This window comes from Olea europaea, chromosome 1 (assembly GCF_002742605.1).
Source record: "Olea europaea var. sylvestris chromosome 1, O_europaea_v1, whole genome shotgun sequence".
In the NCBI taxonomy this organism is placed as follows: Eukaryota; Viridiplantae; Streptophyta; class Magnoliopsida; order Lamiales; family Oleaceae; genus Olea; species Olea europaea.
The window spans coordinates 28,847,943-28,873,099 of NC_036237.1; the positions used below are offsets into that span (position 1 = coordinate 28,847,943).

The following is a 25,157-nucleotide window of genomic DNA, read 5'->3' on the forward strand; positions in this document are numbered from 1 at the left end:
TGAAACCAATTAAATCACAAAAAAATCATTTGGTTTGAAACTTTAGAATATTTATTTGAAAATAGATCAAATATCGTCCAGATCAAACCGCGTTCCTTATAAATAATATCGTCAAATTCGCATAAATTGCTCCTCAACCTATTGATTTGTGACAAATCCTTCACTCTATTTTTCTTTTGGTAGCATTTTCCTTAACCCATGAATTTAAATTAAAATTAGCCATTTCCCTCGTAATTTGTCCATTTAATGGTTAAAAAGTCAATATAACAATTAAAAAAAAAGTACTATAACTATAAGGCCACGATTTGATAGAAATTAAAATCCAAATTTATATAAAAGCTAAAATTAACAATTAAAATAATCACATATTTTATAAAACTCAACTTTTCAATCACACATTTCATTAATTTTTATCAAAATTTACTAAAAATTTAATTTAAATCTTCATCGAACCGAAGCTAGTTTTAGTTAAAATAAATAGAAATAAAACAAAACAACTAAATAAATTGAAAATAGAGGAAAATAAGAACTTACCCTCTTTTCCCAACCCCTCAACCCCACTCCTATCGTAGCCACCACTCCCACCATTGCCACCTCGAACATGGAGAAAATGTACGCGAAATCATTTCACAAAAGGAATTATTACACCAAGCTTGATGTATTTGAAATCTTTTTATGGCTTTGCTTGTCTATCATTCTATCATTTTATTTTTTTTACAGTACTTATTTTCAACAACATATTTTTCATTAAAATAATATTACATGTATATAAAAAAAAGTTATTCTTTTTTAACCACATATTTCAACATCAATCACTATTTCATAATACATTGTTCACAAATAATGGGGCACAAACAAGAAATTTCTTTGGCGATACCAGTGAAATGTTCATTATTATATTTTAACAAAAAAATCATCAACGGCATAGTGAAAGTAAATGAACAACGAAAATTAAAAATAACCCAATTCGCTAGCGCGCGAGAATTGCCTTTACTGAATTCTGTTTAATTGAAAGAAGAAATCTAAATCTTCAAAGCAACCTCTAGAGAACGATGAAGAAAGGAGGCCTGCATGGAGAGGAAAAGAAGCAGCAACATTTCTCGTCTTCTTTAATTATTTCATTGTAGAAATTATGAAAATTTTGTACAAAAATCAATTTCTTAAATTTTTAATTCTTGTTGATTGTTACTTAAGTTCATAATAAAATTATGGCACGATAGAATTGTCACAAAACTTAAGTTCATAATAAAATTATGGCACAATAGAATTGTCACAAAGGGTGCATTTAAAGGCAACAGAAGATATGTCAATTGCACGAGAAAATAGTTAAGTGAACGGTGCTTGGACAGGCAGTGTAGAAGGTTGGGACTGGACCGAGGAGGTATAATTCATTTAGGGAGCGTTTAATTATCAATATTTTTTCATGAATTTTTTTTTATATACAAATTTCTACTTTTTTATTGCTTGATTTTCATTTTTTTCCATGAAAAATATTTTCCTATTTCTGATCACGTGATTATATTTTTTCTCAAAATCAAGGAAAATTTTTTTTTAGGGGGTGAGATTTTATTTTCCTGGGAATTCACTCTCTCTTTCTCTCTCTCATATATTCACTTGTTTTTCATCTACCCAACAATAAAAATCGTACAAGTATAATATTTTCTATGTTGAAAATTAAATCAATCAAATACATTTAATTGACAATTTTCATGCAAATAAATTTTAGACAATTGAATTATTTAGAATTTATTTTCTTTCCATACAAATTTCATACTTGTAATCAAATGCATCCTTAGTATTCTTTTAATATTTGTTCGTGTAACTATAATCACACTATAATTTTTATTAGTTATACTGTATTTTAATGCGATTAAGATCTTTAAACTTTACTCATTGTAATTTTTATGTCCCAAACTTTTGTGAAGCATTATTATTCTCAACCTTTATCAAATAATATATCTTATCTCCCATAAAAGCTTATGTCGAAAAAGTTCTTAAGATGTGTCCATCAATTCAAAGCACAAATATGTAAATGCCAAGGATTATATGTGCTAAATAATTTATAGAGTTAAAAATATAAACGTTATAAAAAATTGAGGACTTAAATCAAATTAAAATATAATTAAATGATATTTGTAATCAACAAAAATGTTAAAATGCAAAACTGTAATAAAAAAAATGTGATTCATAGAGTTAATTGTCCCGATGTCGATTTTTGACCACTAAACTTATTAAAATATTGGATATTACCCACTGATATGACACCCATTTCACAACTCTAACGGAATAGGAGGTATGACAAACGAAATGTACAAGTGACGTCTGTTACACCTCTTCCAATAAGACTCTAAGCATTATATGGTATTCGTACATTATTTCTAGTTTACGCGTTATATAAATATTCATACATGAACTTGAGGGACTATTGTTACGCCTCTTCCAATGAGGCTCTAAACATTACCAAATGATAGCTGCATTGTAAGAGAACTTAGGTCCACACTCCACATCATTTTACGCACTTAGCGTTTTGGCCATGCCCCCATGGTCGAACCCCCAGAGCCGAGCCCCATGAATGAGGCGAAGAAGATAGAAGCATCTTAGGGAAGATCTTCATACAAGATCTTGTAACAAGTGGGTGATGTGCCAACTCACTGCATGGGAAGCTCAACTCAATCAGCAAGTCAAGTCTAGTCAGTGGCGGACCCACTGTTGGACCTAGTGGGTCACGTGACCCACTAGTTTTTTTTTTTTTTTTTAATATTACATTTTTTTTAAAACATAAAACTGTGGAAGACTAAAGGACAAAACAATAAAAAAGCCAATTAATTCTTTACAAAACCAAACAGTGGGATGAAAAGTGGGATTTGGGATTTGGGAAACCATTCATCCGTCCATTATTCATACAGTTGGTGCCATGACTGCGTAGTCCGTCCCTTACTGATTTAATCCATCATTCAACAGTTCAACGTTGCCGGCTTGGAATTTGGAAAAAAATTTCTTCTTGTTGACTAAATTTCCTTCCCTAACCTGGTAATCCACCTATTGAGTCTTGAGTATTGGCCAGCGATTGAAGCGGTTCAGCGGCTGTGAAGTGTGAAGTGCTGCCATTTAATTTCAGCCACCATCTGTGTATCTCCATTGGACCATTGCCACTACTGTCTACCGTCCGTCGACTCTAAATAGGTATTATTTTTTAAGGACCAGTTACTATTTAGTGCATGCATGAGTTTGTGTTTTGATTTTACATCTCCCGTCTCCAATTAATTAGGCTAAATCTTAATATATGATTTTTAATTTGTGTTACTTTTGTGATTTCTGAAATTTTTGTTGAACTAGGCATTTTAGGGATTTTTCTATTTATTGCTTATTGTTTATTTTAGCAATATAAATGGAAATTTGTTGAATTGTGAAAATGTGCAGCTTCAGACATTATTTTTAATCTTGTATTTTTGGAGAATTTAATTTTGTGAACTTTATCACCTAAGTTATGATCATTGGATTTAATTTCATTCTTGTTTTTTTATTCCAATGTATTGATTGTTTTTGTTGATTGTTTCTATCAGTTATGGAGAAGTATTTCAAACGTAAATTTGCATTTTCTGGTGATGAGCAAAATGTTAATAAAAGGAATGTTCAAGACAAAATGGATGAAATGAATGCTGGGGATAAATTTAATGAAATTGATGGAATTAATCTTGGAGATGTCCCGATTCAAACAATGTCGAGGATGTTGGGGATGAAACCCATGAATTTGATATTGCACAGCTTCCTTCAGATCCTGGATTGAGAGTTCCAATACAAAATTATGATATTAATGTCCGAGATGTGATTGAAGAACATATGTGCAACGGGGTCCTTGTCAACCTCGCAATCATGAATTTCCACCCACAAGGATGGCTAACAAAGATAGGCGATTTTGTGTTTCATGGTATAATGAGCATCCTAGTTGGTTGGAATACAGTATAGAAAAAGATGCTGTATTTTGCTTTTACTGTTATCTTTTCAGCTCAAGTGGTGGTTCATTTGTTAATGGTGGATTCTCAAATTGGAAAAGGAAAGAGATTATCAGAAAACATGTTGGGGCATCAAATAGTGCACACAATCATGCTCGGGTCCAGTATGAATCATTTAAGAATCAAGAACAAAGCATTCAATCTTGTCTGTTTAAGCAATCGCTTCAAACTCGAACAGAGTATCGAATTCGCTTGAATGCTTCAATTGATTGTGTTCGATTTCTTCTACGACAAGGGTTGGCCTTTCGTGGACATGATGAATCTGACGATTCAAACAATCAAGGGAACTTTCTTGAACTATTACATTGGTTGTGTGATCACAATACAGAGATTAATGCTGTTGCTTTGACGAATGCACCTGAAAATCTCAAATTAACATCACCTAGAGTTCAAAAAGATATTGTGAGTGCTATTACTTCTGAAATTCTAAACGTGATTATTAAAGATATGGGTAATGGCTTGTTTTCTATTTTAGTTGATGAATCTCGAGACATTTCGGTTAAGGAGCAAATGTCAGTTGTCATTCGGTATGTGAAGAATGGGCGTGTATTGGAACATTTTATCGGTGTTATACATGTTTCGAGTACCACAGCTGTCTCACTTAAGGCTGGTATTGATCAATTATTTTCCACACATAGTTTAAGTATATCTAATTTGAGAGGTCAGGGATACGATGGAGCTAGCAATATGAGAGGTGAGTATAATGGTCTCAAAACACTTATTTTGAAAGAAAATTCAAGTGCTTACTACATTCACTACTTTGCTCATCAACTTCAACTTGCTCTTGTAGTTGTGGCACAGAAACATCCAAAGATTGAAACTTTTTTTACGTCAGTACACAGATTGGTTAATGTTGTAGGTGGATCAGCTAAACGAAATGATCTTATTCGAGAGAAACAAAGACTGAATATTCTTGAATCACTTAATGTTGGTGAAATATCAAGTGGACGGGGTCTCAATCAAGAAACTACTCTTAAGCGTTCTGGTGATACACGTTGGGGATCTCACTACAGTTGCTTAATTAACCTGATTCTCATGTTTTCAACCATAGTTGATGTTGTTGAGATGATTGCTACTGACACTACAAGTTCTAGAACAAGAGGTGATGCGTGTATTTTATTGGAATTGATGTTAAAATTTGAATTTGTTTTTAATCTACATCTCATGAGAAAGATCTTGAGAATTTCAAATGAATTGTCGAAAGCATTACAAAGAAAAGATCAAGATATTATTAATGCTATGAGATTGGTGCAATTATGTAAAGCACAGCTCCAAACCATGAGAGATGATGGATGGGATTCTTTTTTTGGAATGGTTTGTTCATTTTGTGAAGCTCATGAGATAAATGTTCCCAATATGGATGATATGTTCATAACTCTAGGTCGTTCACGACGTGATACGGTGACAAATTTGCATCATTTTCGTGTGGAAATGTTTTATGCCATCATTGACATGCAACTTCAAGAGCTGAATGATCGTTTTTCTGAGCTAAACAGTGACTTGCTCCTTTGTGTTGCGTGTTTATGTCCAAATAATTCATTTGCTGCTTTTGACAAGAACAAAGTGATTCGACTATGTCAGTATTATCCCGGAGATTTTGATGCGACAGCTATTTTGGAACTCGAAGATCAACTAGATACATATATTTTTGACATGCGCACTGACGAAGATTTTAAAGAATTACAAGGCCTTGGTGATCTTGCACAGAAGTTGGGTGCGAAAAATAAACATGAAGTTTATCCATTGGTCTACAAGCTTGTGACATTAGCCTTAATTCTTCCCATGGCTACTGCTACAGTTGAGAGAGCATTTTCTGCCATGTCAATTGTCAAAAATCGTCTACGTAATCGAATCGGGGATCAATGGTTGAATGATAGTTTGATTGCATATATTGAGAATGATGTATTTGACAATATTAAAAATGACGTAATTATGGAACGTTATCAAAATATGAGAACTCGTAGAGAACAATTGTAATAAGATATCAAATATTTAAATTTTTTCATCACCTTTTTGCTAAGTTCGACAGTGCCCCACTAAATCAAAATTTCTGCGTCCGCCACTGAGTCTAGTCTTACATGTCAGGCCTAGGACTGCTAATGGTCATAACATTAAGTGCACTTAAGTCTAAGCCTGACTGATTGATACTTATGACAAGAGGCCCTAGCCGCCAAGATGAGGCCACTTGTCTTTTCATCCAATGACTCTTACTCACCCTCCTCTACTATAAAAGCTCACACTTGGTGTCATTTCAAATGTAATGCAAGTTTACATTTTGATACAATGCCCCCGTTTGAACCACATTATTGTAAAAATGAAAATAAAAAATATAGTCGTTATGAGCCCCACATAAGAGATAAAAAGTCAAATATGATTATTTGATGTGATGGATAACGATCATATTTTTTATTTTAATGAGGAAATAATGAGACTTAAACTGGGCCTATAACTTTGTTCTTTGCATTCTTTACTCCATGAAACCGACCCCCTTTATTTTATATTGGGATTCATGTTAAGGGCCCTTCCACACTTAATACACCTCTTCCTCAACTGATTTGATCGTTGAAGTACGCGCAACCGGCTCCACCTCCATAGAAGAAGGTCACGTGTGTCTAACGGTTTGTCCTAGAGGGCAGGTATACAGTTTGTTTGGACGTGAGAGGTTTCAGGATCTGTTGACCATCTGGAGATACATTTTTTGAGGTTAACAATGTCCAAACACAGTTATGCAAATTGTCATGTAAGAGATGTGTCCTTGATCACTCACTATATTTTGAAAGACGTATTTGATTGTTCACTATATTTTAAGATGATCGAATTTTGGTCATCAAACTTGTAAAATCAATGTCAGCATGTTTTGAAAATTTAGAAATGCTATTTCTTGTACGATCACTTGTATGCAACAAAATTTAATATTTTTTGGACGGATGCTATTCAGTGAGCCTTACTTGGCTTGCTAAGAAACATACTCAATCCGATAAATGGCTCTCCTTTGGCCTGATTGTGAATGCTCCTCCAATCGAAACTCCTAAATATGTGGGTAAATAAAAGGGAAAGACACAAAAATGAGATTCAATAGATTTTATTTTTTTATTTTTAATTATCAAGGACAAAATTGTGATGAATTGGAGGTGTTTGGTCCATTTTTTTGATTGATGATAGAATTTTGGTGGACCTTTATATATATATATAGTAGCTACAAATGTTTTCATTTATACGCATATCTATGGTGGATTTTTTTGGATGACTTTTGGCGTACGTTTTTTGCTGCACAGAATGCCGGCTACAAGAGATATATGTCGGTTTGTTGTCAGTGTAGATTATGAATTTTTTGGGTGTAAGTCATACAGATTTTTGTTAAAATTAAATATCAGAATCGTCAGTATTTTCTAATCATTTTATGTTATCCCTCGTCATCATTCTGTTTTAATTAGTAGTTGTAAATATTGATTAGTATTTATCTGGCAAATTGTAGAATGTCCAAGTTAATTCAACTGGTATATGTATAAGGTGATAAAAATTGGCTCACGGAGCTCAAGCATCAAAATGTTTAGGTTTTAATATTGATGAACACGTCTCTATTTAAAATTGAAATTTCGCAACTTCTCGCTCATATCCTTGGTTTTCTCTTAAGATACCTAATTTCGAATATGGATCAAGCCCCTATTTGACGTAGTGATGGCAACGGGACGGGGCGGAGCGGGGCGTCCTATTTGACGTAGTGATGCGGGGCGGTTTCTTGCCCAGTTTAATTTTTATTTTATTTTTTATTTTTTGAATTCCGAGTTCAATAAAATACGGATAACATTCAAACTGACAAAGTTAATATCCAAAATAAACGCTACAAATCTTAAATATAATGATCGCTATTGTTACACAACATTGATTATTAGGATGAATAAGGTTTTTTTGTATTTTTTTCCTTTGATATTGTCACAAAAGTTGTAACCTCACACACTTTAATTTATGACAATATATAGATTTTGAAATTTGTTCAGTTGAACATGTTATATCTTTTTATATTTGCTTTTATCAATATAATACCAATTTGACAAAGTAGTATAATGGCATATATAAATTGGTCAAGTTTGATAAGACTTGTAGAATTGAGAATACTAAAAAATAGGTCATCCTTCTATTTGAAGCAAGTTGAACCTTATCTTTTATTAAAAAAAAAATCATCACAGGGCAGTGGAGTAGGTTTTTTTGCCCCATTCGGGGCGGGGCGGCACCGAGGCGGGGCGGGGCGGGGTAAATTGTCATCACTAATTTGACGTATCCTTCGTTTGAGCTTCATTCTTTGGAAAATAATACATTTTTAAACAGTATTTTAGCATCATTTCAACCACACATTTTTAATAAAATATTATACAAGTAAATTTTAGATTTTTCCTTATTTTAGCCATTTTTTCATCAATACATTATTCAAAAATGTATTTTCCCTCCAAAATGGGCTCAAACAAGGGCATAGATTAAGCCCTTGTTTGAGCATAACTTTGAAAGAAAGAATGTATTTTTAAATAATAATTGATGGAGAATATATGATTATAAATTAAGGAAAATTTTTGAATTTACATGTAATATTATTTTATTGAAAAATGTATGGTTGAAAATAAATTTTGAAAGAATTAATTTTTGGAAGAATAGAGCTCAAACAAGGGCTAAAATTAGATTTTTAGTAAATTTTGATAAAAATTGAGAAAATGTGTAGTTGAAAAGTTGTGGACTCTACGAAATACATGATTAAAATTAATCGTTGATTTCGATTTAAAATTAAAATCAAATTTTAGTTGGAACCAATCAGAGGCCAAGCTCCCGTTTGGCCCCTATTAAATCTCATCAAATTAAATTAAATTAAATTTTTTTATCTCCTATTTTCAACCACACAATTTTTAATAAAATAATATTACATGTAAATCGAAATTTTTTCATTCTTTTACAACCGTTCATTTTTCAAAAAAACAATATTTTTCCGATTAAATTCAACCCTTGTTTGATCCCTAGTTTGGGAGAAATAACGCATTTTTTAATAGTAGATTGATGTAGAATGTATGGTTAAAAATTAAATAAAAGTTTTGAATTTGCATGTAATATTATTTTATTGAAAAATGTGTGGTTGAAAATGAGTTTTGAAAAATGAAGGTCTGTTCTCTTTGTATTTCAATTTTGTAGTTTTGAATTTTGAATTCATTTTGAGTTTTGTGTTTTGAGTGTATGTTTTGAAATTGTTAAAAACACGCTCTCTTTGTCATTTCGAGAAACTGTTTTCCAAAATATAAAATTGAAAAATGCATTTACTTTGAAATTTTGAATTTTTTTTATAATATTTTATTTAAGAACACCATGAAATGTCAATGCATACATGGTGACACACCATAAACACGGTCAAAACGTGGTAGTTCTTTGGATCATTGTAATGCAATTACAACTCTCTATACATATTATTTTGATTAACTCAGTTAGCTTTAATAAATTAAAGAAAATTAAAGTTTGTCGAAACGTTTCAATTATTGCAAGACAACAAGTCACAATATTAATGCGTAAAAAAACCATCAATATATATCTGAATGTGTAAAAAAAGTTCACAACGCAAAAGCACGAGAATATATTCCCATACAAAATCCATCCAATCCATTCACTCAATTATTCATAACACAACAAATTTGTTACTGACATCCAATCCTCTCTACACAATTTGCAAGAACTTGTCACATGCATGCACACTTTTAAGTAGAGGGTCCTTCTCACAATCACTCATTATTCTCACATTCACTCTCTCATCCACACAGTTCACGTCCATTCACTCTCCATACTTTGTAACTACATTCTCATTGGCAACACATTTACTTGGAAAGCTTCTCACACACTTACTCAAAAAGGTGCCTATTTAATTGAAAAAAGTAAGCACATCAAAATTTCTATTCAACATTTGTGCTACTTAGTAGTAAGCTGTCGAAAAAAAAATTTGTTCGCGACACGGGGGCATAATTTTTTCGATAGAAGTCGCTACCGAAGTGTCGCTGCGTCTCCGTGTGTGTCACGGAGACAGCGACACTCTCCGTGTGTGTCGTAAACAAAAATAGATTTGTCTAACAATATAACTTACGATCAATTGTACACTTTTTTTACGTTCATTTTCTATATTGGATTTTCATAAATAAAATAATATATTCGTTTGTATTTATTCATTATTGTGTAATTTATGCAGATTTTTTTAGAATACGTTCCCTCTCCAGATCAATGGTTTTCTGCAACCATCGTCCAGTATCTAAATCGCGAATACATTAAAGATTTTGTAGAATTCATAGATATCAATCAACAATGTTCTTTACTGTGTAGTAATTTTTGTGAATTTGTTTACGGAGATATGTTCAGGGCACAACAAGAACAATTTAGTAGTAAGTTGGTACACAAATTTATAATGAGAATTGTACATTGTGGAAAAAATAATGAACTTTGGTACGGTTAGATGACCATATTGTCAGGTTCAGCGTGCAAGAATTTTGCCTAATTACTGTACTACCTTGTCATGAACCATCCATTGAAATTGACTATAGTAACGATCGTCTTAGAGATCAATACTTCAATGGGGTCAAAAGAGTTAGCAATAGAATGCTTTTTGAAGCTTTCCATATGTGGGAAGAGGAGGAAGATAAATTTAAGTTGGGACTAGTTATGTTGGTGGAGTGTATGTTGAAACTGACTTCAAGACAAATTGATTATAGAACGTTGGGCATGGTTGAACATTTTAATGCGTTCCTTACGTATCCATGAGGTCGTACCGCATATTTCGTTCTTTTCATTTCGTTGAAAGAGTTACAGTTGGAACGAGTGATAAGGATGCAACAGAATCGACAAACAGAATGTAAGTATACAGTACAAGGCTATCCACTTGCATTTCAGGTATGTTGTTCATATTCTAAGTGTTCTTGTATTTCATTTAATTTCTTTGTAAAAAAAAAATATATATATACATCGACATTTACCTGTAATTCTGTTGCAGTATTGGATATATGAAGTATTTCCACAGATCGAGCAAAAGTTTGAACGCCGTAGGTACAAAACGGCACAGATTCCACTAATGTACAAGTGGAGGCCTAATACAATACTGAAGGAAGCGATTGTTAAATAATTTCTAGATACGAAAGAGGTATGACTTTTTAATTTCAACGTGCAATGACGTTCACATTAAATTGGTAAAATTTGACATTGAAAAGTTTGCTGAGACGAACTTGTTTACGATGATTACAAATCTAAGTCTTTGCAGTGTTGCAACCTACCGAAGAAGAATTAGAAATATCGTGGTACTCAAATTTGTCACCGCCAGCTGACAATGAACATAGTATACTAGATGCCATTATCAACGGAGAATTGGATAATATAGCACAACCATTACCGGATCATATTCGTGCGCAGCAAGCGACAAGTTGTGGTACACCGAGAACTTCAATTGGAATTGGGCCTAGTTTTACTTCTGGTACCTCAAGATATGTAACTGAAGACCAGCATACAATATCAGATGTGTCCGATCTATGTGGCAACTTGAAGGCAGACTTTGTTGAAGAATCAAGAGCCCTAAACCACGCGATCCTTAACAACCAAAAGCTGCTGTTCGAAGAACAGACCAAATTATTGTTCGTACATAGATAATTCTCTATCTGGTTTGTTTCAGAGTCATATGGCCCACGAATCGCAAACATAAGAAGCCCATTATCAGGCAGTTCTGTAAAGACAAGAAGAATTATTTCAACAGCAACAAGAGCAAATGCGGTGTTATGTGAATTCCAGTTCATGTTTTGTGAGATCATACATTGACGAACATACTGAGAATATGCAGAACAGATTATCTAACTGGGAATCGAACATGGAAGCCATTATGGGTTCCATGCAGCAATATGTCTCTCCCCATGCAAGTTCAAATCCTACTGATCATGAATAGGAGACGTCAACGTCTTAACAAATCGAACATACTCAAAAGTTGAAAAGAGAAAGGGAAAGGAAGAAGAAGTGCACACAGTCTTCATCATCGAACAAGTCGTCCCTTAAAAGACTACAACATGAAAAAGTACAGAACAATTAGAGATTTCATAGCAACAAAAGAACCAGGGTAACAAATTTTACTTATTCTTACTAGTTTGAATGCTAAACATTATTACGGTAACGTCAGAAATTCTGTGTTGATTTATTTGATACTAATGTCAATTGTGTTATACAGTACATACTTGGACGACGGCAGTGGGAACATCTACTGAAGGGACACGCTGAGAACACTACTGGATTGAACGAAAGATCCAAATTATCATGTACGACGTCTTGAGTAATCATTCCACATTTGTGTAGCAATTTGATCCCTGACTTGTCCCATTTGAGCTGTTTGACTGGTATCAAAATGTATTACTTCTTGATCTTGACTTGACTCCGGCATGTCTTGAAACACCATATTCTCCTCATCATACTCTACGAATAACTTATCTAAAGTGTGCTCCTGACGTATAAAGTTGTTTATTGCGCAACATGTAGTAGGGATTTGTCTTTGCCTATAAGTGGATAATTGGTAATCAACTTCAAAATAGGAAATCTTGCCTTTAAAATTCCAATGCAACGTTCAATAATGTTACGACATGAAGAGTGTCTATAATTGAACAATCCTTCTTTCCCACGTAGCCTTCCCCGTCCAACATAGTCACACAGATGATATTTATGACCTCGATAGTGGGCAAGAAATCCTGGCATGTTTGGATATCCAGAATCAACAAGGTAAAATTGATCTGTAAAAAAAATAATAGGCTTATACATTGTGACACTATAAATATATTCGCAATAATTATTTGACGTTTACGAATGTACCTCCTCGTGGCATTGGAAAGTTGTTCGAACTTCTTGTGACTGCATCAACGAATACTCGCAAATCATTAGCAATACATTCCCAACCACAATACACAAATGTGAATTTCATATCAAAATCACATTTTGTGTTACATTTGTTTTCCTTCCTCTAAAAGATGTTTATCTCGATGCAGGAGCCCAAGCTGCAACATGTGTTCTATCTATTGTGCCTATGCAATCCCTTAAAAAAGGATATTTGCGCAAAATTCGCTCCTGCACAATATTTTGATTTGTCGGACGGATTATCTCAGTGCCAAATGAGATAACAACCCTAACAACTCGTTTAAACCATTTGTGTATCGTGTTGTTGGAATGCTGGAACCTATCACCAATAACACTGTATCGTGTAGTGTGCCCTACAATCATCATAAACATAGCCACACCCTCCTCGACGCTCACTTTTTTCCCATCTTTCAGTAACCCTTTCTCTTTCAGAATGTCACATAAATTCATGAAAAAATGTTTCTGCATACGAAAATTACGATAGTATACGTCCGGATGTCCATTCAAAATTTCTAGGATGTACTTTTTTCTTGTAAGCAATGATGTTCTACAAGGTGTCCTGCTAATGATACTTCCTTTGTTGGCAACAAAGTAATTAAGCACCATTAATTCTCTAAAATTTGCGTCAGCATCATCCATATATAACAACCCATCATCACTCGATTCTTCCTCATTGGACCCATCGGCATGCACATTATCATCCACATTTGATTCACTAGCCATACTGCGAACAAAATATAACCAAATTAATTATCATAAGTTATATCAACCACCATTAATTCGATAAAACAAGCAATCAAGCATTAAAAAAGTGAAGACAAATCAACATCGGTTCTCCAACCAACAACAACACAATGTTTGTAAATGAAAACAGTATAACATCACCACAAAATGGGGGAAAAAAGGACTTCAAGCCTCGAGTTTGACATGGTACTTCAACATAACAACAATCACATATTAAAACAACAGTCACATCAAAGTAGTTCCAAGATAGGTCATCTCTTTGCTTCTGACATCTTCACAAATGACACCTTGAAATCGGGATCCTTGAAAGCCTTTATTGCTTTCATGTAAACCTCATTGGATACCCCTTCCATATTGTTTAAAATGTCCAAGCAAGTAACATTTGAAGAAGGATCTGGACTAATAACTTCATTATCTGATTGACAACTACCTTTTCGTTTGATCTTTGCAAGCTTCTCTTTTAGGTAAAGTGTTTTACGTTCAGTTTCTTCAATCCTCAAACTAACTGTAGATGACCACTGTGCCATATAGGCCTCGAGTTTATCACTTTTACTGACCTTAGGTTCCTTACGTCATCACTCACCCGATATACCAATTTCGTTACGTGGACAAGTATTTGAAACCACATCGACTTCATCATCATTTTCCGCAATCATATGTACTCCTCTATTAAAAAAATCATCTTCTAGCTACCTTTCTTCCTCTGATGTGTTTGGACGCTGGGTGGAGGCACTGCCTAATCCTCCAGTAGCTGTAGTCCAGCTGAATATCTACCTAAGAGTGTGGTAGTGCTTACATCCTTCTCTCTTGAACAACTTGTAATCCGACTTGTTAATCTAACATTGAAAAAAGAAACCACATTGTTAGCGTGTTGAAGAAAACAATATAAAATTGATAAGATAAAAAATAAGGACGAACACATTCTTTCATAAATATATGTACTGTATAAAAGTGTTGCCAAACTTCCTCTGTAGCATTAATTTTGTTGGTATTTGGATCCCATGTAACACTCGTATGTCCCAAAAATTCAGAGAACATGCGATGAATCTTACGCAAGCGGTTCCACTTTCCTTTTAATCTATCTAGGCCGTAATCCATTTTTGTTGAAGCTATCATGATTTTATTGATCCTGCCCCATTCGTCTCTTGTGAATGTAGAACATTGCAATGCATTTGATTTCACTTTCTCGTAAAGAATTTCAATAAAAACGTGTTCGTTCTCGTCCGACCATGACATTGGTTCCTTATTTCGAACTCTATGACCACCCATGTTGACGCTATATTCATATACATCAAATTATTATCAAATATATAAGACCTTCGGTAGGCGATTTGAGGACATATTAATGTTTTTAATTATAGTCACATACCACCAAATGCTCAAAAGTATACCCAACACATGTACCCATAATTATAAGGATCAACACATAGCCAAACATCATTTTAACTTACAAATTCAGGAATCTTTGCAATGTAGTTACTATCAGCAGATACCAAGTTGGAAAAGTAATAAGAAGTTACTTCATTGATGCATTGCATATTGTGTAAAAGATTAGAATGTCTTCCAAGTTGATCATGAAACTTGAGCATCATTGGTGAAGGAAAAGTTGAGATGGTAATTTCTGGAGAAATTTTATCATAAAAACTATCATAATTGGAAGGCACAAACATTACAAAAATACTCATAAGGCTCAAACTTTACTAAAATACTCATACTTTTCCACAAACTATTGCAAACAAGTTGCTAAATTTGTTAAATTATCCTTCACAAAACTAGCGGCATATAATTGTTACCTGTATCATAATTTCTATTTCGTCCTTTTCAGCCAAATAATTTAACTTATCAATTAGCTTATTCAATTGCTTGATGAGTATGAATTCTTGTTCCCAATTTGTCCAAGGCCTGATTGGACAGTATGCAGTACCTATATTGGAAGATAAATTTGTTCGGGGGTACTGATGCTCCTACTAGAATAGCATACATGGATACCCAAGTAAACATTTTTAGATCTAATCCCTTGCTACGAGAAATGTTCAGTCACTCCGTATAAGATGCAATTGGAGGCTGCATCATCAAGGCACTTCAACAGAGAGGGTAAGATTGATGAGAATTAGTCATATGAACATCTCTAATTATAGGGAAAGTTGGTTGAAGGTAGACCTTAACCTAATCAAGTTGGTATATTAAGATAATTTAATTAATGGAATCATAAGACAAGTGGTGTAATATAATATCAAATGATTTTGTTATGCTCTTAAAGGTCAACTAGATGCTTTTATTAAATTTCTAGTTCCCACCAGAAATCTCAATTGAAGGAAAGAAAAAATTTCAGATAGGAATCTACGAAACAATTTTCACCCTCGTGAAGGAATCCATTGAACTTCAGCTATTGAAGACAAGCTGAGAAGCAATTTTCGTGGAATCCACGAATTTTTTATCAACCATACATATTGAAAATAAAATTCGTCATAGAATTGAAGAGAAGTAGGCCAATGACAGAAATTCCAACCTTCAAATCATGTTAATACACATTTTCTTAAAGTATATAATTGTTTACCATCTATCAGCCGAGTAAAATAAATTTCAACATCAGCCAAGCAAAATAAATTTCCAAGTAACAATTCCCTATCAAATTGTGTTTGATCTCCATATCACATTACATAAAGATATTGTCCCTTCAAGTTGACAGATCTATATAATCGTTGATTGTCAATATGTATAAAACTCGTGTAAATCGCACATATGAAAACTATAACTCATCATCGTGATCACATCTCTCCATCATTAAAATGTAGCATTTTCAACACCATCTAATGTATTATTTCAATTTGGCTTTTATGCCACAAAATCAATATTTGTAGTATCACTAGAAAATACAGTTTTGTCGATACCATCATAATTGACACTGAATAAGATAAATATCAACAATATTATAATTCTCATATTGACATAATAAAACTGGATCAATACTTCAAATATGTGGAACTTTTTCCATTTTGGTGTTATAGCACATTTGTAAAACTCTTTAATTAGAACGCAGCGAATAATTGATGGCGGCAACATAAATGTGAAGGCGCTCCATGTTTCTACTAAAACAACACTCTCCTTGAAATAAGAAAATTCTTAAGTTGTATTTTCTGAGAATAAAACAAATAATGAATCCATTGATCCAGATCTGATGGAAAATAGCATCAGTTCAAAACCATAAAACATGAAGCCCAAAAAGCAGAAGCAACTTAGGAAAACACAAAACCGAAATTTACTAATTAGTTGAAAAATGGAAGAAATACGAATGAAATTGACGACATTTTAACAAGAATTTACCTCTCTTCAGGCAATATACCGACCGATATGAGGAGGCGAATCAAGGAGAAAGGGAACTTCTCGGAGTTGAAGAGTTCACCAAGGCTAGCGGAGGCGCACAGAAAACCCTAGTGCTAGAGAGGCGAGAAGAGTTGCGGGAAAGAGAGGGACGACAGTAAGAGTGAGAGAGAGAGAGAGAGGTAAGAGTTGGTTTAATTTGGGTTGTTTCACGTGTTTTCCATCAAACCCATGTTTTCTACATAAAACACTCAAAACGTCAATTTTGACGTTTTCAGTTTTTAGTGCAATTTTTTTTTTCAAAACTTCATTTTCGAAAACGTGAAAAAGAACACGTTTCCATCATTTTGGAAAATCGAAAACAGAAAACAAGCCGAAAACGTGAAAGAGAATAGACCCTGAATTTTAAGAAGAATGGAAATCAGAAAATGGCTCAATATTAATGGGGGCCAAATATGAAAAAAATTGCAACAAAACTCAAGTATATTTCAAAATGTCTCGAAACATTCCTCGTAAGATGTTATAAAATTAAATTTTTATGTATTCACATAATACTTGGAGCAGCATTCCTAAATTTTTAGAACAATTCGACGCCAATTTTATAAGTTTATTGACCAAAATTTGATCATCAAAAACATCTTTATAAGTACTTTTTTTTTTTAAGAATAGTGAACGCTTTTCTTATGTGACAATTTACGAATGGAATTTGAGCGTCACATAATTCATTACGTCTGCTATATTACAATTTTGTTAAGACTTGTGAAATGGATTTTGGGTGGTGAGGAAAATGCAATATTTTAATAAGTTTAGTGGCTAAATCTGGACAATGGGAAGACACATTCATAAGCTCGGTGATTATTGGGTAGTGTAATTTGTGTGTAACACAATTGCTCTCCATTCTGCAACTGTTCAGTGTTCCTCGGTGATATTCATTTTGGATCTGCAATCCCAGTTTCTCAGATCAAGATGAGTAACCAGGATGAGTCGTCCGATTTGTAAGTTTCTGACTCGGTTAACTCGAACTCTTCTTCGTTGTGATTTGTTTTTATTTTTTCAATTTTTAAAGCATCGCCGGAGGTTGACGATCTTTATGCAATTTTCTGTTAACAGGAAAGCTGGGAAAAAGGACTATTCGACGGCGATTCTCGAGAGAAAGAAGGCGGCAAATCGGCTGGTCGTTGACGATGCGGTCGACGATGATAATTCCGTCGTTTCTCTTCACCCTACCACCATGGAAAAACTCCAGCTTTTCCACGGGGACACTGTCTTGATTAAGGTTTTATATTTCTTCAGTATTGTATTTATTTGTTAGAATATTTTGTTAGTTTATTTGGTATTGAGTTTGTTTTAAGGGTTTTAAGAAAATCGTTATACTACTGGTTATCTGTTCTCTCGGAGATTAAAAAGTATTTTATTTTAGAAAACACAGTACAAAATAGACATATAAATATTAATGTCCAATAATACACAAAATGGGAAGATAAGCATTTATTGAATATTATTTTGGTAGTATGAGAGAATGCTTCAGGTCTCAAAATCAGTAAATCTATATCTATAATCAGTTGAAAATAATCAAGCCAACTGGGTAGGCCTGGGCTTATTTTGGGTGAAGATTAAACTCGAAGGGGATTTCATGCCGTATTTATATCCAAATCAGAATATTTTTAACACTCAATTTAATTTTGACTTGATCTAAATGATTTGATCCTGGCACCAAATTTCCAGTTTCATGTTGCAAAAAAAACCACAAGGTAATTCTAACAATGATTATGTTTGCTGAGGCATCGCTTTATTGGGAAAAGCTTTCAGTTTGTCTCGTTTCCTATAGAAACAGCAATAGAAGATGAAAATCATTGAAGTCCCGGATTGCTTTGCTTTGTAGAGTATGTCCACACCGAGTTTAGAGTTGGATGCTTGGTGAATTACTTTCAGTTGGTGATCGATATAGTGTCATTTGTCTGAAAAATAACCTATTTTCATTATTTAGGCTATGGAATCAGTCTTTTTCTCGCCTTTTATTTTGTTTTTTAAAATTATAATCAAATAGACCCTCTTATATGTTGTAAGCATATAATGTCTTTCGTGCATTTCAGGGGATACTGTTTTAAAATAAAATTCGAAACAGTGATTTTGGCAACATATGACATTACATGATATGCTCAGGTTTACTGACCCATTTGTTATAAATCTCGTTTTCTTGAAGTCAAATTCTTAGATATGCTGTCATACATTTCCAGGGGAAGAAAAGGAAGGATACGGTTTGCATTGCACTTGCTGATGAGAACTGTGAGGAGCCAAAGATCAGGATGAACAAGGTTGTCAGAACAAATTTGAGGGTTCGTCTTGGGGATGTTGTATCTGTGCACCAATGTCCTGATGTTAAATATGGAAACCGTGTTCGCATTTTGCCTTTGGATGATTCGATAGAAGGCCTCACCGGGGATCTTTTTGATGCTTTCCTCAAACGTAAGTCTTTAAACAGGAGTAATTTGTTTTATTGCTTGCTGCTTTGGTATAAGCATGTTAAATGTGATGATTCGTTTTGGCTAAATTTTTTGAGAGCTGATTGATCCATTTAACTATCAATGTGCTTTAATTGAGCTGGATAGCTTGCGTGAAATTATTTAACTTTTCACCTCTGGTTGACAAGAGCGAACTCCAAGTAAAAACACAGCTGATAACCCATTAGGATAAATATTGTTGTCTACCACATGGAATGTTGCTGTTTTTCTTTGGTAACATCTTACGTGTTGAAAATGTTGATCCCTCAAATTTTTGACTAAGCTGTTGTGATCAATGTTTAAAAATGCAGAAAGAGGTACTGAGGCGTTTTTCCTTCGTGAGGCAAGGCTTAAGCCTCATCATAACCTAAAATTAAGTATACAGTTTTAAAATGACACAAAAAAATAAAATTTTTGAAGTTCTTAATAGAACAAACAGCAAAATAAACCAATAAATTAAAAAGTAATCAATGGTCCATTTGTAATGGGATCTTATTTATAGTCATCATCAAAATCTGCTGCTGGAGTTCTGTGACATTGCTGGTGTTGATATCTGATCTACAATGTCGCAGAAAAAATGTAGTTATTAGTGTTAAAATAAAAGCAAAGAGAAGAAGAATAGCGGAATAAAAAAAAAAAAAAAAATGTAGTTTCCTATGAAAAGAACGGTCCTTGTAAAAAAATAAAAAATAAAAGTAGAGAGTTACCTGCTGCGAACTGCCAGTGTCACTGTAGAGACCGCCGGATTTCATGTAGGAGAAGCTGTTTTTGGATTTTTCTTTGTCTTGGAAAGTGGGTGCTTGCTGGAGGCATAGAGCAGAAGAATTGCTGACCTCTTTTTGCCTTTGTCTGTCTTGGGTAGCATGTTTATTAATTTAACTAGTAGTATAATACTGCCGGTGGACATCAGAAACAAATCGAACAATCATAAAGAAATGGTGGGCCCACTTACAAACGTCACTTTATGTATATCTAAAAACACTCGTGAGGCATGCATCTCATTATTTGATGTGTACGCATTCACAAAACCGCCTTGAGACATATTACTTACGCCTCAAATTGAAACGCGCATCTCAAACACCTTTTTAAACCATGGTTTTGATTATAACATCCATTATTACTGAAAAAATTCTTCTCTTGTTAGGTGGTTTCGGTTCTCTGATGCGTGGACATGTGCAAATGACTCATAGTGAGTTGATTGGACATATCTGATGCTCATTCTTCCTACGTGGCATATTACACGGAGAGTTCTTTTGTGGCAAACAACCATCTTTGTTCAAACATTTTTATAATTCTTCCTTGAGCTTCATTTATTTCTTGGTGAGATCATATTTTCTAGGTTTTAAAGAGGTTAGAATCGGCCATGTCGTATTTCCATCTCATGTTATTAGATGTTACTTGTTATTGTTGATGTCTGATTTTGTTTGCACATCTGCGTATGAATATGTTTTTGTATGCATTTGATAATTGATTATAGTTTGTAAACAGTAAAGTAAGTCTTTCTGGACATCATTTAACCCATTTTCTAAAATGTAAATCTTGTTTCAATAAATAATTATATTATTTACTTCGATCATGAAAATTTGGTTGCAGCTTACTTTTTGGAGGCGTATCGTCCTTTGAGGAAAGGAGATCATTTTCTTGTGAGAGGAGGCATGAGAAGTTTGGAGTTTAAGGTCATTGAAACGGATCCCTGGGGAGTATTGTGTTGTTGCCCCAGACACAGAGATCTTCTGTGAAGGGGAGCCTGTAAGGAGGGAAGATGAGGATCGGCTGGATGAGGTTGGCTATGACGATGTAGGTGGTGTCAGGAAACAAATGGCTCAGATTCATGAATTGGTTGAGTTACCTTTGAGGCATCCACAGCTTTTCAAATCTATTGGTGTGAAACCTCCAAAAGGAATTTTACTCTACAGCCCCCCAGGATCTGGAAAGACCTTAATAGCTAGAGCTGTTGCTAACGAAACAGGCGCTTTCTTCTTTTTAATAAATGGTCCCGAGATTATGTCCAAATTGGCTGGAGAGAGTGAAAGCAATCTTAGGAAGGCTTTTGAGGAGGCGGAGAAGAATGCTCCATCTATTATATTTATTGATGAAATTGATTCAATTGCGCCCAAGCGAGAGAAGACAAACGGTGAAGTTGAAAGGAGGATTGTTTCTCAACTCTTGACTCTCAAGGATGGACTAAAATCACGAGCCCATGTTATTGTTATGGGAGCAACAAATCGTCCAAATAGCATTGATCCAGCTCTTAGAAGGTTTGGTCGTTTTGACAGGGAAATCGATATTGGCGTTCCTGATGAAGTTGGGCGCTTGGAAGTTCTTCGTATTCATACTAAGAACATGAAGCTTTCTGATGAAGTAAGCCTACATCTTGCTTTTGATTCAATTTCATGGAATGAATGACAACATTATTGAATAATAATATATTCCTATGGTGCAGGTTGATTTGGAAAGAATAGCAAAAGATACTCATGGCTATGTTGGCGCTGACCTTGCTGCTCTGTGCACTGAAGCTGCACTCCAGTGTATCAGAGAAAAAATGGATGTCATTGATTTGGAAGATGACTCTATTGATGCTGAGATGCTAAACTTCATGGCTGTTACCAATGAGCACTTCCAGACTGCTCTTGGAACAAGCAACCCATCTGCTTTGCGGGAGACTGTAAGTGGATTTTGTTTTCTATATATCTTGCTTGATACACCGTTATGCTATACTTGCCTCTTTATGTTTGTTGATGCTTATTATATTGACAAGCAGGTTGTTGAGGTGCCTAATGTCAGCTGGGATGACATTGGAGGTCTTGAAAATGTGAAGCGGGAGCTTCAGGAGGTAATTGAAGTAGATGTATTTTGTTTGAGCTTTTGTGTTCCCTATACTCTGGAATGTACCTCAATGCTCATTATTTCTAACTTCTTGTTTATAGACTGTTCAATATCCAGTGGAACATCCAGAGAAGTTCGAGAAGTTTGGTATGTCACCTTCAAAAGGTGTTCTTTTTTATGGCCCTCCTGGATGTGGGAAAACTCTACTGGCAAAGGCAATTGCAAATGAGTGCCAAGCCAATTTCATTAGTGTTAAAGGACCTGAACTACTCACAATGTGGTTTGGAGAGAGTGAAGCCAATGTCCGCGAAATTTTTGATAAAGCTAGACAATCTGCACCTTGTATCCTCTTTTTTGATGAGCTCGACTCTATTGCTACTCAGGTTGTTTTTAAACAAGCTTTGTTGGTTTTGGCATGAGATAATTATGTGAAATAGCAGAATATATATATTTGCATACCAGAGAGTTAATTTGAACATATTTAAAAACATAAATTAGACTAAACTGAATCAGTATAATGTAAAGGCAAAAATGGCAAAAATCGTCTTTAAATTTTCTAGCCAAATGCTGGTTGGCCTGATATGGTATCAAATATTAATGGGAAGAGCCTTCAATGAGCTTTCTTTGTACTACTCACATGCAATTGACAGCTAACAGGCTACCCATCTTGGTATTATCACAGAGGGGAAGTAGCGTTGGAGATGCTGGTGGAGCTGCTGATCGGGTTCTCAATCAAATTCTGACTGAAATGGATGGAATGAATACGAAAAAAACTGTTTTCATAATTGGGGCTACTAATAGACCTGACATAATTGACCCTGCACTTCTGCGTTCTTGATCAATTAATTTATATCCCTCAGCCAGATGAAGAATCACGCCTTCAAATTTTTAAGGCTTGCCTCCGAAAATCACCACTTTCGAAAGACATTGATCTGAGAGCTCTCGCCAAATATACTCAAGGATTTAGTGGGGCTGATATCACAGAGATATGCCAACGGGCTTGCAAATATGCAATAAGAGAGAATATTGAGAAAGTATGACTCTCTCCTACTATAATTTATTTTTATGTGCTTGCAGACTTAATCCCTGAGTTTCTAAATCATGTTAATGTGATGTTTCTGTTTCCTGTACCTTTTTCACCCTTCAGTAAACTCTCTCAGTAACACGGCTTTGTTGTCAGAATACTTTGTACATGAATTAAAATGCCATTTTCTTGTCATCCCCTTATTTCATGTGTTAGTGCGTTAGATTCTTGTAAGAAGCTGGAAGTTCGTTTGGAAGTTCAGTGTTACTGTGTTGGCTCCTCATCTTCTGTTGCTAGTTTGGTTAATAACTGGAGAGTAATGTTAATTTCTTTACCTTTTTACTGACTCTAAACTTAATGTTTTTCTAGAATTTCTGACTTTTGCATGTCAAAGGTACTATCTTTCAAGCAAGTTGAGCTGTCGTCAAAATCTTAAACCGAAAATATTTAACATAGTTCTGACCTATTCTGAAACAAGTACAATAGATTTAGCTCTGGTTGAGGTCGCACAAGGCCTTGGATTTATTTTCGGCTTGGCAACTCCAGTTCATGTTATTTATTTTACTATAATTTTTACCACCATTTCTGATATTGTTGATTGTTCGTTTGCTTGTATGGATTTAATGTATAACTAGTCTCTTTTAATATTGTGGGTGCTTGAGGTCATTGGTAACATTTGTCCTTATTTCAGGATATTGAAAGGGAGAGGAAGAGAACGGATAATCCAGATTCCATGGATGAGGACATCGATGATGAAGTGTCTGAGATAAAGCCTGCACATTTTGAGTCCATGAAGTTTGCTCGTAGAAGTGTGAGTGATGCTGACATATGAAAATACCAGGCATTTGCTCAAACCTTGCAGCAGTCCCGTGGATTTGGAACTGAATTCTGGTTTGCAGAATCAGGAGCCAGGACTTCTGGATCCGACCCTTTTGCTGCTTCTGCTGGTGGAGCTGATGAAGATGACATATACAGTTAGCTTTCCAAATATCCCCGTTAGCTCGCGTTATTACTGTCCAGTTTCAAGAGTGGTATTGACAGCCTGCCTTACATTTCGTCAAGTAATTTAGGAGGAAATTATAGGAAATGACCGGATAACCCGATGCTATTTCCTAAGTAACCTTTGACCCCTTTTTTTAATTAAAAAAAAATAAAAAAAATATCTAATTTAAATCTTAAAATCCCAAAATACCCCTCACAAAATCGACTCTCAGAAAACTGAAAATCACAAAACCGACTTTCACAAAACTGATCGGAGAAAGGTTGATCTATCGCCGGCGAAGTCTTGTTAAGGTAAGTTATGGTTGGTTTAATTTTTAGATTTTGGAGATTTTTTCAATATTTTTTTGTTTATATTAGTAAAATAGGGTTTATACAGTGTAAAAAAATATTGGTTGCTTGAATTTAGAAACTTTTCTCGTCGGAAATGGTGATTTTTCGGTGGGAAAGCGTGAAGAAGAGCAGCCGGCCATTTTGGCTAGAACCCGACTGTTAACAGTGGGGTAACAACGGTATTGGGCCGACTGTGCAGTCGGTGTGGGCCGATTGTTAAGCAGTCGTCCAAAGGTTTGGGTCGACTGTTAATTTTTTTTTGTTTTTTCTTTGGCCCATTTTTTTTTCACAAATAATTTAATAATTTAATTTTGATTTTTTTTTATTTGGTTTTAATAAATAATAAGTTATTTAGTTTGTCGAATTTAAATAAAATTGTTACGATTAAATTTAAATAAAATTTTTACATTTAATATTTATTTTAATATTTATTTTTATTTTTTCATTTTTGGTAAATAATAATTTGAAATAATTGTTGAAAAATTTTTAATTGTAATTTGAAATGAT

The 25,157-nt window shown here is 34.3% G+C and overlaps 1 protein-coding gene and 1 pseudogene across 1 annotated transcript; both read left to right on the forward strand.

Moving 5' to 3' along the window:
- The first annotated feature begins 3,893 nt into the window (after positions 1–3,893).
- LOC111406913 (zinc finger MYM-type protein 1-like) lies at positions 3,894–10,787 on the forward strand. Its single transcript, XM_023036276.1, has 4 exons — positions 3,894–5,915; positions 9,803–9,892; positions 10,222–10,415; positions 10,499–10,787. The coding sequence occupies exons 1-4, from the start codon at positions 3,894–3,896 to the stop codon at positions 10,785–10,787; spliced, it is 2,595 nt and encodes an 864-aa protein (XP_022892044.1).
- Positions 10,788–17,683: 6,896 nt separating this feature from the next.
- On the forward strand, positions 17,684–24,875 carry LOC111400032 (annotated as a pseudogene).
- The last annotated feature ends 282 nt before the right edge of the window (positions 24,876–25,157 follow it).

Coding starts and splice junctions, on each gene's coding strand:
- LOC111406913 (XM_023036276.1), top strand. CDS start 3,894: ATGGCTAACAAAGATAGGCGATTTTGTGTTTCATGGTATAATGAGCAT. Junction 5,916..9,802: donor TTGCATATATTGAGAATGAT/GTATTTGACAAT, acceptor TCATCCACACAG/TTCACGTCCATTCACTCTCC. Junction 9,893..10,221: donor TCACACACTTACTCAAAAAG/GTGCCTATTTAA, acceptor TAATTTATGCAG/ATTTTTTTAGAATACGTTCC.